The sequence below is a fragment of the Typopeltis vanoorti genome, chromosome 18 (assembly GCF_054136105.1).
Source record: "Typopeltis vanoorti isolate ZY-2024b chromosome 18, IOZ_Tvanoo_1.0, whole genome shotgun sequence".
NCBI lineage: Eukaryota > Metazoa > Arthropoda > Arachnida > Uropygi > Thelyphonidae > Typopeltis > Typopeltis vanoorti.
Genome location: NC_143566.1, coordinates 18877346 through 18896531, shown reverse-complemented (window position 1 = coordinate 18896531; position 19186 = coordinate 18877346). Strand labels below are relative to the sequence as shown.

The 19186-nt window shown below is 36.5% G+C and overlaps 1 protein-coding gene across 1 annotated transcript in view; it reads right to left on the bottom strand.

Annotated features, from left to right (window-relative positions):
• Nucleotides 1-7948: 7948 nt before the first annotated feature.
• The window catches only part of Vps11 (vacuolar protein sorting 11), a 457238-nt gene continuing 446000 nt past the window's right edge, over nt 7949-19186 (bottom strand). The window contains exon 30 of the mRNA XM_090408066.1: nt 7949-8196. Within this exon, the coding sequence (XP_090264192.1) occupies nt 8086-8196 (111 nt within the window). The 3' untranslated portion in view covers nt 7949-8085. The remainder of the gene's footprint in view (nt 8197-19186) is intronic.

Here is a 19186-nt window from a genome sequence, read left to right as displayed (position 1 = left end):
AGTATCTTTTTAAATAAACCATGTCGTCTCTTTATCTGTCGGTATCAGTCATTTAAAATAATTTATATTTTCTACCGAGTAAAAATGAATAATCACAATATATATATATATATATATATATATATATATATATATATATCAGTGTTCATTCCAATCCCTGGAAGAGACGAGTAGGATTTGGTTTCTCCTCCCCACCTCTCTCTGTTTGTCTTACAACAAACATAGCTCTCATTGTCTCAACACTTAATCTAGATTTCTCCTTTGACCACATACTGTTCATAAGAGAAAATATTTTCTCAACAGGTGCTGTACTTCCTGGATTATAGGTTATGAATAATAATTTATGATTGACCAATATGAAAATATATTTATAGTTTTTATTAAAAACGGGACAAATTGACATTTTCATTAAAAAGACGGGACGGCTGGGAAATATGAAAAAAAAAACTGTACTGTCAGGTTCAAAACGGTACGTATAGTCTGCCTAATAATAATAAAAAATAAAGTAGTAATGATAATTCTTCTTGTATATACACATAAGTTAGTCGTTAGTCAGTAGAAATGAAAGCCATTTGGTAAGAAAACCCAGGGTTAGCTGGTCTCATACATAAAATTGTAATGATCATGAGAGTATTGCGAAAATGGCTGCCGCAAATATAATTAAAGTGCTTTTTTTAAAAAAACATCGCAATAATCTCCTTAGATCGCTATGGCATAGGAAGCACAAATAGTCTATATATATATATAAATCAGTGTTCATTCCAATCCCTGGAAGAGAAAAGTAGGATTTGGTTTCTTCTCCCTGCCTCTCTCTCCCTCTGGAAACCTGAATTTTTACTCCTGAAACTCCAGAAAAATGGATTGTAGAATTTTGACAACAAAAGGAGTGTTAGGATCACATCATGGTGCTGAGTGTGTCCTCCCTATCCCTCCCCCATAATGTCTAAAAAATCAAGGGGAGAGAGTAGCTGTTGATGACAGTCAAGGACAGAGACTGGATGTCACCAGTTTTCCAAAGAGACACCTGCACAGGTCACATCATACAATTGATTTCAACCAAACACTTCTTAAGTTGCAATGTTACGCTGATTTCAACTAGATCCGTTGCGTAAGTTAATTTGAGAAAGGAAACAGTTGTTAATGATTGCTTCCCTCTCAGATTTCTATCCTGTAGTTGTGACTAGAACTCATGGACAATTGGGCCAAAATCGATGATGGGAAAGTAAAGAGGGTGAAGAAAGCAAAATTCTGAAGTTACATGGCAACAGAAAACCCTCTTAGTGGCTATTTTACTACTAAAATAATTGTAAAATAGCCACTCTGTAGAGTTCCAAAAATCCAAGGCTAATCCCGGATTTCCGCCAAAGTAACTAAGGCATGAAGTTGAATCCGGTGTAATGTCTATTACTTCTGTATGAGACCAGCTAACTCATATTTTGCTGAAAATACCTTATAATGGTTCTCTGCATCCTAGATGGGATTTTCTAAGCTGGGTTTTTCCAACATAAGAGTATCATTGCCAACCGAGCTATGAAGGCTCTAACATCAAGTTGATACAAAGTATATTTGTTTTTGTAATCTGCTGATGAGGGGGGGGGGGGGGGAGTAAGGATTGTTAATTTTTATGTGGAGTTTGAAAGTTGTATGAAAATATTACTTCAAATTCCTCACTATTTTTTCTCAGATTCCCCTGATATGGAGAATGTCCCTTTTAATAGAACATAAGGTGTGTCATTAAACTAAAATGAAGTATTATTTATAATCTGTGCATATGTAATATCAGTTTCAGTGTTACCATTTTGTGATGTAGATCAGTGGCATGACAATATTCATACTATGAAACCTTATAAAGTGGAGTTTTAAGGAAAGTTGAGCAGCACAGTGATCAGAGTAAGGAGTAATCAATAAACTGACTGAAATCCGGGCGGTTAGCCTAGTGGCTTTGCGCTTCGCAACCATATGCCTGGGGAAGGAGTGTCCTGGGTTCGATTCCCGTCACCAACATGAGGAACTTAAGGATCTTCTTCAGCCATAGCCAAGTTAGCCGGTCTTGTGCATGGACAGCAGGGTTTTTCCCCCCAGTTTTACATCCTGAAGGTAGGCAAACTGGCCCTGTGAACACGGATCTACAGCCATAAATACTTAACACTCCATGAGGGGACTCAACTCGCCCCAATAGGGATGGGGGAGAAAAGGGAGGAAAATCCATATGAATAAATAAATAAAATAAATTGACTAGATGTTCCACCACATTAGAGTAACAAGGAGGTAACTGTTCTGCCACCAGTTGGAGACAGTGATCATGTTGTACTGAACTCGAAAGTGGCTAAGAATATGGATGTTCCACTCAGAAAAGGTCACATCTTGATTTACAAGGCCGGAAATTATGACTAACTGAGAAAAATACTAGCTTCAGTTCTATTGTATAAATTGAGACAGATGGCACACTGCATGAGAAGCATTAAAATGTTTGAATGGTGCAATATCAAAATGCATCCCTAGGGTCTAGAGAATAAATAGGATCAGCTTTAAATGGATATGTTCATATTTTATTGCATACCCCACTTGTCACCTTCTAAATCACTTGTATGAGCCAAAATAAACCTATCTTTACAGAATCACTAACATCCTTAATCTTAATACCATGAAAACACAATTTTGTTACACTCTCCTCAAGCACTACCCTTATCAATTTTGTTTGTTCATATTATCTGCCAAGCATTTCTCCAAAACCTCAATCTCTGAATTTGTTCTGTGGAGAATCTCATGTGCTTCGTTTCCATTACTATCTCTTCATTTTGCACTGCTTCATTCGTACTTATACCACTAGTAACACCAACCTTGACTATCACATTATCACGCATTTCATGTTTCAACTCACCACTACTAGCATTCTTCTTCTTCTCTCCACACACTTCTGATATTCATTAATGAAACACTTATGACAAACACATTCTCCAGTTTTATTTCCATACAATAATTTCTTGCTCTGTGAGGTGTATGCATTTTGCATACGCTCAGTGAACAAAATCAGGACATCAAAATCGTCTGTCATTGTTTTGCACATTGGAGTCATGTTTCACAACACAGCATACAATAAAACAAAAATAAAACCTCTGAAAACTACAAAATTAAGCACACAACCCTTACAATTATTCAAACAAATACTCATAAATATACCAATACAAACATTTTTAAAATTATTCTAAATACATTCAAAAGAACTTATCTTTAAGAACTGAAAATCATCATGTTGCACCTTCTGCTCTCTTGCAGAAAACATGAATTTATCTTATCCAGATTTAGAAGGCTTAATTAGGATTATTATGCCTTGAATATTCTTTTCAAAAAATCTCTATGTAAGAAATTGCCAAGCTGATAACACAGGGAAACCCATTGCAGTATCCTCTGTTTGTATATATTTTATATATATATATATATATATATGGCAAAGAAGTGTAGAGGTTTGTGATCTTGGGAGTGGAAAATGTTTCTTTAAAATTTTTAAAGGTGTCATCAAGGGGATGTTGATGAAGAGCTGATGATAAAGCTGACCATAATATCAGAATATTACCACAAACTATTATTATTATTATTGTTCCGGGAAACTCCAAGGAGTCGACAGACTCATCGAGGGAGGCCCTAACATCATGTCTGGAACAACTATTCAGCATTCACACAGTATCTATCATATCTTGCCTTGAACTCATTCACGGTCATAGCACCCACAACAGACTCTGAAAGCTTATTCCACTCATTCACCACTCTCCAAGTAAAAAACCTAGCTCTAACACCCTTGTCAACCACGCTCTTGCCCAGCTTCCATGCATGGCCCCTAGTCCTCCCACCACCAGTCATATTTTCAAAAATATCTTCTGGATCAATCTTATAAAAACCCTTCAGTAATTTGAATGTCTCAATCATATCACCCCCTCCTTCGCCTATCGTCCAATTTCTGCAACCCACAAATCCTCAACCTATTCTCATACGGTTCATTCCACAGACCTGCTATCATCTTGGTCACTCGTCTCTGGACCCTCTCCACTTCCTCCCCATCACGAAGAAACCCTGGTGCCCATAACTGGGCACAGAAGTCCAGATGGGGTCTTATCAAGGCTCGATACAGAGGAACAACAACTTGTTTGTCTCTGCATGTTAAAGTATTTTTCAGAAGCCAAGTGACCTGTTGAGCTGTTTTAGTTACTTTTGCAATGTGCCCCCTAAACTTCAACTCCTATCCACCAGCACTCCCAAATCCCTGGCCTCATCAATCTCCTGGAGTACGGTTCCACCAATGCAATATACTGCTGCTGTTCTTTTCACCCCAAAGTGCTTAACCTTACACTTGGCCACATTAAACTGACATCCATTTTTTCTAGCCAGTCCTCCAAACTATCCAAATCATCCTGTAAAATTTTGACATCCTGTGCACTCACAATTGCTCTACCCAACTTTGTATCATCAGCAAACAAGTGAACACTTCCTCTCAAATCCTTTCCAATATCATTGATGAACAAATTGAAAAGCAGTGGTCCAAGAACAGAGCCCTGCGGCACTCCACTAGTCACAAGCCGTCTTTTTGACTCCACTCCTGAATAAACCACTCTCTGGTATCTCTCCTTCAACCACCCTCCTATCCATCTTACCAACCCGATATCTATCCTCATCTGCTCCAGTTTACTGATTAGGGTTCCATGTGGTATCCTGTCAAAGGCCTTGGCAAGGTCCAGTAGTATCACTGTAAACCCATTACCCCTATCCAGTTCAGCCGTCACTGTGTTATAAAACGTGAGCAAGTTACTGAGGCATGATCTACCCTTCACAAAACCATGTTGTCCCCCATACAATATCCCATTTTCATCTATCCAATCCTGTATTCTTTTCTTGACTAATTTCTCTAAGACCTTGACAATGATTCCTGATATGCTAATCGGTCGGTAATTTACAACAGCAGTCTTGGAACCACCTTTATGCAGTGGAACTATTTTTCTCTCCTTCCACCTGCTCGGGACTAACCCAGACCGGAGACTCAAATTAAACAAAATGGTCAAGGGTACTGACAATTCTTTAGCTGCTTCTCGTACTACACGAGCTGGTATACCATCCAATCCCACAGATGTATTGACATTGAGGTTATGCAATAGACTACTCACCTCCACTTCATTCACCACAATTCCCGTATAATCTACTGGTTTATTCGCTTCTGCAATGTCACCACCTGGATGATATATTCTTGCTAAGTGCTCACTCAGTAACTCAGCTATCTCAACTGATTCAGTTACCTCCATACCATCGGCATTCTTTAAAATCATTCTACCATGTACATTTTTCCTTTTACTTGCTACATATCTAAAAAATTGTTAAGGATTTCTTTAGCCTGCATGGCCAATGTTCTTTTGTAATCCTTTTTTGCTTTTCTTACCACACTCGTCACCCTTCTGGCCTGCGCTTTATACCGTTCACGTGCCTGCCGGTCACCTTTCTCCTTAAATTCCCTCCATAATTGTTTCTTTTTTTGCAGCTCAAGCTTAATGGTGTTATTCATCCATTTAACCCCTACTTGATTTATTATTCAGACTCTAGGTATACAGTCAGCCATTGCTTCATGCAAGCACTTCTTAACTACCTCCCATGCACTATCAACTTCTAGTCCTTGCCAGGGCACTGAACCAATCAAACTCCTAAGCTTGTCATACTTTCCAGCCCGATAATTCCACATGTACCCTGTCTTAATTAAAAATTCTACACCTTTAGCCACCTCCCAAGTCAAGACCCTATGATCACTCTCACCGATTGGTGGCAATGTGGTCATATTTGTTACAGCCAAATCCTCAGATGTAATTACTAGGTCAAGCACTCTCTGACCCCTAGTATTTTCCATTACATGCTGTCGCAGATAGTTATCCCTTAATAACCGCATAAAATCCAATTCCTTCCTCCCGTGTGACCTCTCCTCACTCCAATCAATGCGATCATAGTTGAAATCTCCCATAATAATCACCCTCCTTCCACTCATTTCTTCTATTTGCTTGTGCATACTGTCACCACCATCTTTTCCATCACCTGGTCTATAGCAGCACCCAATTGTATATTTAGTTCTGCTAGCCACAATCTCACACCAAATGGCCTCAAATGTGCTCTTTTCTCTATCCTGCAATTCAACTTCTACTCTCCTTGGCTGTAGCTCATCAGCTATCATCAATGATACTCCTCCCACCATTTTATTCTCTCTGTCATTCCTGAACACACTATACCCATCACATTCAATCCCACTAGCTATATCATCTACAGTCAGCCATGTTTCACTAATACCAATAACCTGTGGTCTGGAAGTGCCAACCATGGTCATAAACTCTTCCTTCTTGTTCCTAATACTCCTAGTATTAGTGTACATGAATTTAAAACCCCCATTAGCCCCAACCCTACCTTGATGTCTTATATTAACTATCCCACTCTGGTTTGTTGTCCTTATTTGCTCTTGCATATTATATTCATTCTTACATTCAACTGCCTTCCTAAGGACTGTATATCTACTCCCACCCCTTAACAAATCTAGTTTCCCTGAATTTGCACATCCACTACATTCAGCAACACTTTCTCAAGTCTTCTTACACCTTACCCATTCAAATGCAAGCCATCCATCTTATATAGATCCTTTCGCCCATCAAACTCACTCCACACGTCCACAAATTCCACACCACTCGTCATACATAACCCACGCATAAAGTCATTTGCAATTATGGTCCTCCTTTTAAACATTTCACTGTCATATCGTGGCAAAAGACTAATCATTCTAACTCTCTCACTCTTTTCTTTTGCTACCTCAAACAATTCATTCCGGTCTTCTATCATTTCCATTTTATCTCCTTTCAAATCATTCGTACCTGCCACAACAATCATTTCTTTCACCCTTTCCTTTTGATCTCTAATAGACTCAGTTACATCCTTTATGGTCGTAGCAGGTTGGTACGATTTTCTCAAATCCTCTACTAACACACCTCGTACTAACGAGTCTCCATACAACACTCTATCCTTCATTTTGTTCATGTTCACATTCATACGCCTATTTTTCCTCTCATACCTTTTATTATTGGTTGGTTCATTCAGTCGACTTTTGTTCATGCACTCTAGCTGCTGTTTTGCCCTTTCTATCGCACCATTCAACAACGCGATCTCACTCAATGCATCTATCTCATCTATCAAACATCTTGCCTTTTAGCTCGTCTCAAAGTAAATTTTTATATAACCATTATCTGCACACAGACTTACCTCCTGCTTAGAGATAACATGCATGAGATGCTTGGAATTATACAAACTGAAAACTTAATACTACAAAGAAAGGCAGTGGCAACTTTCTGGGAATTCATACTCCTGACAGCATGAATACATCCTATGTACCGTTAGTTCATCTTCATAAAATCCTCACCTAACCAGAGATGACTGCTGTACTCCAATTAAAACATCATTGCTTAGTAAAATGTTCTAACTGAAGTTTCAATTTACTATTTTGATTAACATCTAGCTAATTTTATTCAAAACAATGAGAAACTTTTTTGACATGTATTTGCTAACAGTCATGCTAACAATCATTTTCCTTACCCTCATTATTCATTATGGGTTAAATTCTAGGAGCTAATTTTTTGGCTATCATGGTTAATTTTAATTAGGATGGAAACTAATTGTCAATTTGTAAAAGATGGGTGTAATAAAAAACAAATTTAAGTATGCATTCTGGGAACTAAAAATTTTATTCTCTTAAGTGTATACTGAAACTGCAGAATGTAACAAAATACAGTTATATGTGTATTCATAATCAGCTTGCCTTATCAGGCAACAGCTGACAGACCTTTGTATTAGAAGTCAGATTTATTTAGTACAGTAGCTTGTCATCCAAGAGGAAAATGATATTATATATATATAAAATAGTGCAGATTAAATGAGATTCATGTATAATAAAACATCTTTTATTTACATTCAAATAATCTTTCACAATATTTCCTCTCTGCATCAAAAAGAAGCACTTCATAAACTTTATAATTAATCATAAGATAAATTTTTTTTTTTTCAAAAAATAAACTAGAATGCTTAAAACTGGAATGTTCGAGGCTGGGGATCCAATATTAATGTCACCTTGTTAAAAACTCCTCGACCAAAATAATCTGCAACCACTGAGAAGCTATCTTTTGCTCTCTCTAGCTGTAAAAAGTCAATTGCACAATAACATATACTTTATAAATGCTCTATTAAATGTTCAAAGATAATACTGTCTGCTAATTGTTTCCTGACAGAACCATTTAAAAAGGTAGGAGTACATATAACTATAGAAAACAATAAGTTAAAAATTAATTTATCGTAATGCATAGTGTTCCATGTGAAAGCTTTCACCAATATCAGTTAAAATCCATTTTTGTCTGGATGAGCCGAATACAGTAATCCCTTGATTAGTGCGTCATTTTTTTCGATACCCAAATTCAATTAGTGCACCTATATACATCTTAAAAATAAATGTTACAGATTTTAAAAAATCACTCACCAGAATGAAATAATTTAGTTACCGATTTAAAACATTTTACAAAACTATTTTTAATGGCACACTACACTACTTGCATGTACACTATGTTCCAAATTTTTACCGCCAAATTTATGTCGTCTGCTAGCACGCCAAATATTTGAGACCCTTTGACTCTTCTGCGCATGTCACAAAAAGGAGAATCCATTCCGATAGTAGGGTAATCAATTCGTCTTCTGGGATGAGTTGCTTATTATTACATGTTGGAAAATTAACTTCTCTTTTATGATCATTGTAGTTTTTAAAGTGGTAACTATTTTACTTGTATAACAGTTGGGAAATTTTATCTATAAAGCATGTGATTTCGCATGTTGGCGACCAATTCGTACATCCTGTATTTCTTTCTCCCCTTCAATGATAATGTCCAAGAGTTAATTAAATCTCATTCTGAAGAATCGAGTGATTCCTACCTGCTAAATTTAGATGCACAGTGGGAAGATCCCGAAGAATACGAAGAAAATTGAACTACTGATAGTCAGCCAAAAGAGATTCACAGAAACAATTTGAAAATGTTTTTCATACAATCAAAGTTTTTAAGCAGCAATGCTTAGAGGCCAACCTTGATGAAGAGAGAAGCAGTAAAATTTGCAGAAGAGTAGAAGAGGCAATAGGACCATACCGTCAGTTGTATGAAAAAAAGAAACAAAATGCCCACCAAATTACGTTAGCTCAATTCTTTATTAAGAAGTAGAATAATAAAATTTATATTCTGAATGTGTTTTATTGTCTTTCAGCTTCATGGTTTTCCTTTAGCTTTCCTTTAACTTAATGAGACATACCTTAATTCTTTTATAAAAAAATTAAGGTTCAAAAAAGAAATTTGAGGAACGAATTATACTTTTTCCCATAGGTTATTATATTCGATTAGTGCGTTTTCGATTAATGCACCTGTTTTAAAGAACTGTATTCTATATTTGTTACATGCAAAAAACATAGGAAATAGGATAAAAATACCAGATGAATCCCATTTAGACTTTTTTTTTTTTGAAGTGAGGAAACTATGGCAGCAGGGGGAATGTAAATCACAACTAATAAAGTGATTAGCATACTTCTCAACAGCTATGACTCGAGGAGGAGAGAGAGCAGAGATAATGAATGGCAAAAACACTAACTTATGCAAAGCAAAAAGTACAAGTTGAAGGACATGTGTATATACAGGTGAATAACAGATTACAGCAGAACAAAGCAAAAGAATGCATGAAAGCAGAGCTAGAAAAAGGGAAACGAGAGTGGTCAGAGTGTAAAGGAAATGTATGACACAGAGCATACAAATACAGATGGTGTACATGGAATGCTTCAAATAAAGTGGGAATGGTAGTATCTCAGGTAGTACAGTGATGGAAAAGGAAAGTTGGGGAGGTTGCAAGCTGGTCAGAATGATTTATGGTACTTAATATGGAGTATTTTGTTTGTATGAGGGCTGTTCAATAAGTAATAAGACTAATTTTACTGTCGCGAAACTACTCATCACAATATTAATTTCTGTGGAATAAAGAAATGTTGCTGTCTGTGTTAACAAAAGAGGTCAATAGATGGCGTGATGTGCCAAGAGTGTCACGTGACTAAACGCAAGCTTGTTTCGGTGCACCTACGAGCCGAGACCAGTTGTCGAAATGGAAGCGTCCTTGGAACAGTGTTATGCGATTAAATTTTGTGTGTTTGCAAATATCGGCACCAGACACTTTTAACATGATATGCGAAGCTTTCCACGATGAAGCAATGTCGAGGGCAAGCGTTTTTCGCTGGCATTAAACTTTTAAGGAAGGAAGGCAAAATGTGGAAGATCTTGAATGTGAGGGAAGACCTTCAACGTCCATCACAGAGACAATGATCAACACAGCAGCGATTATCATCGAGGAGGATTGCAGAATTACAGTACACCAGTTGCATGTTGTCCTGAATATTTCTGTGGGAAGTGTTCACTCAATCATGGCTGAACATTTGGGACTGAAACGTGTTTGCGCCCGATGGATTACCAAACTCTTGACACAGGAGCAAATGCAGCATCGAGTGGATGTGTGCAATGGAAAGAAAGACTGGAACAAGAAGGCGACAACTTCTTAAAATGCATCATTACAGCAGATGAAGCTTGGTTGTATCACTATGACCTTACAATGAAGCAACAAAGCAGTGAATGGAAGCATCCGTCTTCGCCTATCCCCAAGAAAGCAAAAACTGTAAAATCGGCTGGTAAAGTTATGACCATAATGTCTTTTGACTACGAAGGCATCGTTTACCAACACGCTGTAGAACCCAGGAATACTGTGAACGGCTCATACTATGCAGATGTTTTACGGACAATGGTACAGCATGTCAAAAGGAAGTGTCCATTGCTGAAGAATGGCTTCTTATTGCACCACGATAATGCAAGGCCACATATTGCTGGTTGTGTAGTGGACGTTTTGCAGAAGAACAACATAGATATCCTACCACACCCTCCATACAGTCCTGATCTCGCACCGTGTGATTTCTGGCTGTTTCCTCAGCTCAAGAAACCACTAAAAGGCCGCCGTTTCGAAAGCAACAAAGTATGTGTAAAAGCTGCGGAGGCGGTTTTGAAAGAACTCTCAAAAAACAGACTTTCACATGTGTTTAAGGAGTGGACGCAACGTTGGGACAAATGCATCGCGTCTCACGGTAGTTACTTCGAAAAAGACCATATAAATGATGACGATTAAAGGTAATCTGTTTTCTGTATAAATATAGTCTTATAACTTATTGAACAGCCTCCATATATTAATGCAAAGGTATCAGAAATCAGGTTACTGATTATGTGGCACTGATCAAACCAGTTTGTCCAAAGATGATATACAGAAAGAAATGAAGGTATACCAGATCTTAAGGGTGGGAGTGGAAGTAATATAAAGCAGTATGTGTAGCTTTGAGGTTATTTGTTCTGAAGTTGAAATAAAACAGAATAGCATATTTAACTGGGATGTTGTTATAGGTCCCAAAATATAGATGACAATGACTACAAAATATTTAGAGAAATTGGATGGGGAGGTAACAAGATCCTAAGGCTTTTGATCATGGGAATATGGAAAGAGGAGACAAAATATAGAAACAAAAAGAGAAAATTTTTAGAATTAACGGGGAATAATGCTGTGCTAGAGAGCATGTGATGGAAGCAATACATATCTTTAGGTGGAGGTAATGAAAGACAGTATATGAAGTGGCTTGGAAGCTATTGCATGTGAAGCTTGAATAAACAGATCAGAAGAATAGGCAGTGATAGTTTTACAGGATGCAGTATGAATTAGGCATGAAACCTGCCATTGGCCAAAAAGTGATGAGGTACTGACTTGGGAAGTTATCCAAGTAAAGCAAGATTTCTGTCTAAGGCAGATATATGTGGATCTATAAGAATTATGGAAAGCTCCATAGTTACATCAGTAATATGGGATGATTGAGCTTTGAGAAAAGAGGATAATAGAACATGGGGAGTTGGTTAAGGACAATTTTTCACAAGTAACTGTCAGGTGAATAAATAAGCCAGGAACGGAATGTACAAACAGTGAAATTAGGCAGCAGTGTAGGGGGGAAAAAAGTTATGGAAGAAATGTTAGATAGCAGGTAATAACCAGATGCATGATGAGTATGAAATATGGTAAGGAAAGAAAGAAATTAACAAGTTAGGTTAAATGAAATTCAAGAAAGTTTTGCTGCTGTGCAATGCGCAAGGGAAGAATAACTTATGGGATAGTGACAATGGTTGTTGGTATTGGTGCTAAAGTAACTACTTCAGAGAATGCAATGGATTTAATAAAAAATTCAGTCAGTTCATTTTCGTACTAAATTTTACTTGACAAGAAATTATATTCTTGTTTATCTTTATCCATGTTTAAACATGAAGTATCTTCATGACTACACTACTTGTACATAGAGACTACGTGTGTTGAGGCTTAAGTGTTGTGAAGAATTCATATTAGAGGTTTAATGGAATATTAACAGCACTGAGAAAGGATTAAAACTAATTTTAATACTTCCAATATTTCATCTCCGTCACAGAGACATCTTTGGGGATTACAAAAAGTAACAACACACACACAAATACAATACAAAGTAAAACTAAAGTCCTATGTAGGTGGTGCACCTCTATGGGCATTTGCAGGTGGCCTGGGATGTAAAGAGGGATCTCTGATAATTAAAGTTTCCCAAATTTTGGGAAACTTTAATGCAACCGTATTTGTTTAAATTAGGTTGATTCTGAGTGCAGATGCAGATTCAAAGAATAGTCTTTCTTTTTTCGAATTTACTATGGTGGAGCATGGTAGTTTTTTTCCAGGCGATCCTGTGGGATGTATCCAAAACATGGCCTGCAAGGCCAGATTGACCATAATTGTGTTTGCAGATGTAAGAACTGTGTTCTTCTAACTGGATAGATGCTGACCTGCCTGTTTGTACGAAGTAGGCAAGTTTACAGGAACAAGGTACTCTATATACACCAGGCACTGAAAGAGGAGGGAGCTGGTCTTTAGTGGGGCGGATAAGGGTAGCAAGTTTACGGTGGGGCTTAAAAGCTGTATGGAGGTTGTACTTTTTTAATGATCTGGCTATTTTTTCTGAAGTCCTTCTGAAGCGATGGATGAAGAATGGAGAAGGACTTGATTATTTTTTTAATTCTGTAGTCATTATAGCCATTGGAAAGGAAGGTGTTGTGTATGTGTTTGAGTTCGGTTGAAAGGGCAGTTTTACTGGAACAAAGATTGTGGGCCCTACTGGTCAGAGTTTTAATAATGCCATATTGCTAGGAAGGGTAGTGGTGGGAGAGTTTGTGAATGTCTGCCTGTATGAGAAGGTTTCCTATATACAGAGAAAGAAAGGTTACCATTAGGAAAGGGTAAGCTATTGTTATTTTCCTTTTCCATCGTAAACTGGATTCTTGGATGTAGATTTGAGGTGACTGAGGAAGGAATCTAATGTGTCTGGGCCATCATCATTCCTTAAATCCGTGGTACTTCAGAAAAAATAGCCAGATCATTAAAAAAGTACAACATCCATATGGCAGAACTAGAACTAGTTCACTATCTAATCATGTTCTTAATTCTGCTTGCCCTAACAAGGAAGATTCTGTCATTCATCCACTGATCTGAAACAAATCAGAAAATTTTTTTTTTAGATGCTACGATGAACTAGGCGAGAAGAAATGTGGAATCAACAGAAATTGTCCTTGATCCGGTGCACCTTAATACTGTTGTGTCACCTTTTTTAATAACTTTGATATCTATGCTCTCTGTTTATTCGCCCCTTGGTGTCACATGGCTATTTAAGAACAAAGGGAATTGCCCTTGGGTAGAGCCAAAATCCAAATGCAACCAAGCTTCTGAGGTTCTTCTTCTCATAAAATCCTAAGACATTTATTTGTTATCGCTGCGCCACTAAGGACAATTAATGATTCGTTTCAGTCGGTCATGCCTTCTTTTCAATAGGATTCTTGGGGCAAAGTCACTCTTTCACACGTGTTGCCTTTTTACCTAGATTCTGAGGCCTCTTCACAGACTACCCTTTTCTTTCGGAATAATGTGATTCACCTCGGACCTTGCAACGTATACCCTTTCCCGTGGATATGCGGCTTCTTCCATTTCCTTCTGCCAGGCATCAGGGCAGAGATTTCCCCTTGCGCTTTGGAATCGTCCCTCCACTCGTGAAGTCCACACACCAAAACCACCAGGAAAAGAGCCCCCTGGAGGAGTTCCTAACTCTTTTATATCTCCACACCCCATCGGCACCTTCCATAATCTTCCTCCTCCCGCCGACAGCGCTCAATGCGATATCTCTCGGTAGAGGACTTCTTCTTTGATATGATATGCTTGCAACAACTTCCTTTAATCCTGTGCTCTTGGTCTTGGATTACGCTATAATTATCGTTAAAAACTGTGAGTCATTCATCTAAGCTTTGTCTATCTAATTTCTAGGAATGGTATACTGCTTTAATCATACATTAACGTTCTTTTTCCCTAGAATTTCACTGCCAATATTTAACTAGCTTAAGTAATCTTTCTACATAATGGAATAACACTCTTTTCTTATGCATTTTCACAATTATTATCTTCTTGTTTAATATATCCTAATTTTGTTCACATATATGTAATTTACACTCTTAGATGCAAACAAATTTTCTATTATAGGGTCTTTGCTTGTTAAATTATGAAAGAATAAATTCTCTTAGGAATTTTATCAATCACAATTTAACAATACTAACCTTAGCTATAACCTATTTGATTGTCACTCTTCAGCTATCCAGCATTGGCATACGTGAGATCATGTCTACATGCCCAACAATACTATGGCATCCAGTACGCCATCAAATGTCAGCAATATGTACTGTTTGCACGTTAATTTATAGCAGTTGTTCTGTTGTAATGTATATTTTTATTTTATATTTCTCTTTTTGTCATGCACCTGATGAAGTCTTCTAAGAAACAAAACTAGTTGTGCATTCAAATAATAAATAGTTTTTTCCATTTTGGTATCTCTTGGCTTCTAGTCATTAAATTTCTTTAATATGTCGTATAGTTGAGTAAATTTGTTACATTAAATATATATACACACATACAAGTAGTCCTCGACTTACGAGGTTTTGCACTTACAACGGCTAAAAATTATTATTAAAAATTCTCTAATTTAACTTTGTTGCCAGCATATACATACATATATTACATTGCTTTTGTATACGCATGGCAGCATTGCCATTAGTCAACAAGCAAAACCTATCACCAATACACAATAACCGTAGCTATGATTCACCCATTTCTAACTTATCACAGCCTTTGGCACGTTAATTGCTAATCAGCAGTTGAAGTGTTCATTTCTCTCATTGAAATTTTTGTATCTTGTCGTAACCCTATCATGTCCAGAAAGAGAAATAATACTATTGATGAAAATTCCAACATAAAAAAGAAGGCGAGGAAAGCTTTAAGTTTAGATGTTAAAATGAAGGTCATTAAAGCATATGACAAAGGAAAGAAAGTCAGTGAAACAGCATGAGAAGAAAAACTATCCCATTCAACTGTTTCAACAATTATAAAAGATAAATCAAGAATAATGAAGGCAGCTAAAGAGGCAGTTAATATGAAATGTACAATTTTAACAAAAAAAAAAAAAAAAAAAAAAAGAGAAGGGCCAACTCATGAAATGAAGAAGCTTTTAACGATATGGATAGATGATCATATCGACAAGAATATTCCTCTGTTTATTTACAATTCAAACAAAAGCACGCAGCCTATTTGACAATTTAAGGAAACAGCAAGAAGATAAATACAGCAAGCATACATTTAATGCTAGTAAAGGTTGGTTTTATCGATTCAAAAGGCGATTTAACTTACATAACATATGAATAATGAGAGAAGTTGCTAGTTCTGATTTTGAAACTGCTGAAATTTTCAAGAAAAATCAGAAAGAGATGATAGAAGATGAAGGCTATTTGCTAGAGCAGATTTTTAACATAGATGAAACCACTGTTCTGGAAAAGAATGCCAGAACAAACTTACATTCACAGAGAAGCTACATCGCTGCCTGGTTTTAAGGCATTTAAAGATAGGATTACGCTTCTTGGAGGAAATGCTGCTGGTTTTAAATTAAAACTATTTCTTGTTTACCGTTCACAAAAACCCCAGAGCTTTGAAAAACAGTGACAAGAATACGTTGCTGGTTTACTACAGGAGTAATCCTAAGGTTTGGATGACAATTGTTTTATTCGAAGACTGGTTCTTAAATTGTTTTATTCCAGAAGTACATGACTACTGTCTTGAAAAAAACATTCCTTTTAAAATTCTACTGCTGCTTGACAATGCTCCAGGACATCCTCTTCACATTGGCGATTTGAATGAAAATATAAATGTGATGTATCTACCACCCAATACAGCAGCTGTGATTCAACCTATGGATCAAGGTTCGATTGCTGCATTCAAGACATATCCGAAAACTACATTTTCTCAAGCAATAACAGCAATGGACAATGATGCTATAACATTACCCAATTTTTGGAAAAATTACGATATTAAATAATGCATTCAGAACATTGGAACTTCATGGAAGGAAGTATCGGAACAATGTATGTGAGGAATTTGGAAGAAGTTACTACCGCAGGAGACACTCTACAATGAGTGTAGTATGTTAGAACAAATTGGTGAAGAAATCGTTGAAATTGCAAGAAAACTGGATCTAGAAATCAATATTACCGATATAGAAAAATGAGCAGATCATGAAGCAGGTGAACTGACTGATCAAGACTTAATTTTCCAAAATAAAAGAGTTGTAGAAGAAGAAAGAAATAACGAGGAAGATGAAGAAGAGAAATCATTAAAAAAATTTACTATAAAAGGATTAGCTGAAGTATTTTCTAAACTAAATGAAAGACTTCAGCTACTCGAAAATATGGATCAAGACACTAATCACTTTGCCAAAGTTGAAAAGCAAATTCGAGAAGCAGTCAGATATCACAAAATATATGAAGAAAAAAAGAAAAAATCCAACAGACAACATTAACTAAATTTCTAATTAAAAAAGTTACTCCCGATCTCGAGAAATAACCATATAATCCAAATGAGTAACAGTTACTCACCTGTTTAATTAAAGACACCGTTAATAAGTTTTTTTTTGTTTATGTTAACTAATATTTAAAGGCATTTCAAATTAAAGTAAGTGCACCATTTTTGATATGTGTTTATGTATTTATATATGCTAATAAATAATTTATATATGTTTATGTAAGTTTATACATTTTTAACCGTTTTAAGTTAAATAGAAACCTAATTTATGAAAATATTATAACAGAAATCAAACAAATCAATAATTAAAAAAAACTCCTCGACTTACATCAGAATCGATTTATGACAGGGACATTGGAACAGAACCCCGTCGCAAGTCGAGGACTACCTGTGTATACATACATACATACATAGTAATAACCTCCTTGTGATGCTTTACTTAAAACAATGATCCACTCTATAACGCTTTTCAATGACTTTGCCCATGTATACAATACTGCAATCATCATATGACTATTTTAGTGACATGATGCTCTTGTGAATCAATCCATTCATAGTTTTTGTGAACTGCTTATTTATGACATTTCTCACTGCATCTGCATGTGTTCTGTGTGAATTATAAGATGTTTATAACTATTATTTTATGCAACTGTGGTCAATAATGGCAGATAAAAATCAGAGTAAGGATGCTATTTCTTCCATAAAATAAAGTGTAAAACTGTTACATTGGATACTAAGATTACAATGACTAAATTTAGTGATGGTGGTGTGTGTGGTGAACACTGAGAGAGAGAGAGAAGCTGCAGGATAAACTTACCTCACACAACTGGTGTTAAAATCAAAGAAGTGAAAAGTCCTACATTAGTTAATACTACGGTTATCTGTAAATAAGACAATCTTATTGCCCAAATGGTATAGACAGTTGACCAAACTGGTTAGCATGTTAAAATTAAGCCAAGATATTCAGAATAACTTTTACATTTGTAAAAATTATTCTAAATTTTTATTTGTATATCTGAGATAAATTAATGCTTTATTTATGTTATTATTATTAACATCTAACCTCCATGGAGTCAGAGACTCATTGTGGTAGGTACATATCATCATGCACAAAGCTCATCCAACTGTGCATTAAACCGATTCCATGCGTCTACATTCACAACACACCCAGGCAATGCATTCCACTCACCAATCACTCTCCATGTAAAGAACCCGAGTCTCAATCCCTGCTCACATCTTCCTTATACAATTTCCAAGGATTGCCTCGTCCTATCCTTCCCTCCCTCTCCCATCCTATGAAAAATCTCTTTCATAGCATGAAACTAACTTGTATGTTTCAATCACATTCCTCCTGTCCCCTCTTATTCATGAGGCTTTGCAATTTACATTTTTTCAATCTGTCCTCATACTCCACATCCCAAAGACTACTGACCACTTTTGTGAATCTTCTCTGGACCCTTTCCAACATATCCTTGTCACCATGAAAACTCAGTGATCAAATCTGTGTACAATACTTCATATGAGGCCTAATCAAGGCCTTATACAATGGTATCATAAACTTTTTATTTCTGCATGTCAGGGTCCTCTTCATCATTGCCATTATCTGATGTGATGTCTTCACAACTTGTGCAATGTGACCCTTGAAATTGTGGACCTAGTCCACAACCATTCTCAGATCTCTCATCTCCTCTAAAGTTTCCTCACCAAGTGTATACTTTGCATCCTATCGTTGCTTACCAAATTTCAAAACCTTACACTTTGCAACATTGAATTGATAGTTCCACTTACTTGCCCATTCAGGCAATCTATTCAAGTCCTCCTGTAAGGCTATAACATCTGCTTGACTCTGCATTGCTCTCCCCAATTTTGCATCATCTGCAAACAGCTGTGAATCATCAGTTAAACCCATCCCAGTATCATTAATATACAGGGTGGGCCAAAAGTCACAAAGGGGTTTCAATATTTAATATCTCCTTTATTTTTTGTTTTAAATTTACATTAGGTATGAAAAATGAAATCTTGTAAATGGCATCCATTTTCTACTTTGCACAAATGTGCCCTTTCTAAGGCATTCTTCATCACACCTCTTAGTGTTTCAGGATCCAGTGCTCTTATTTTGGTCCAAATA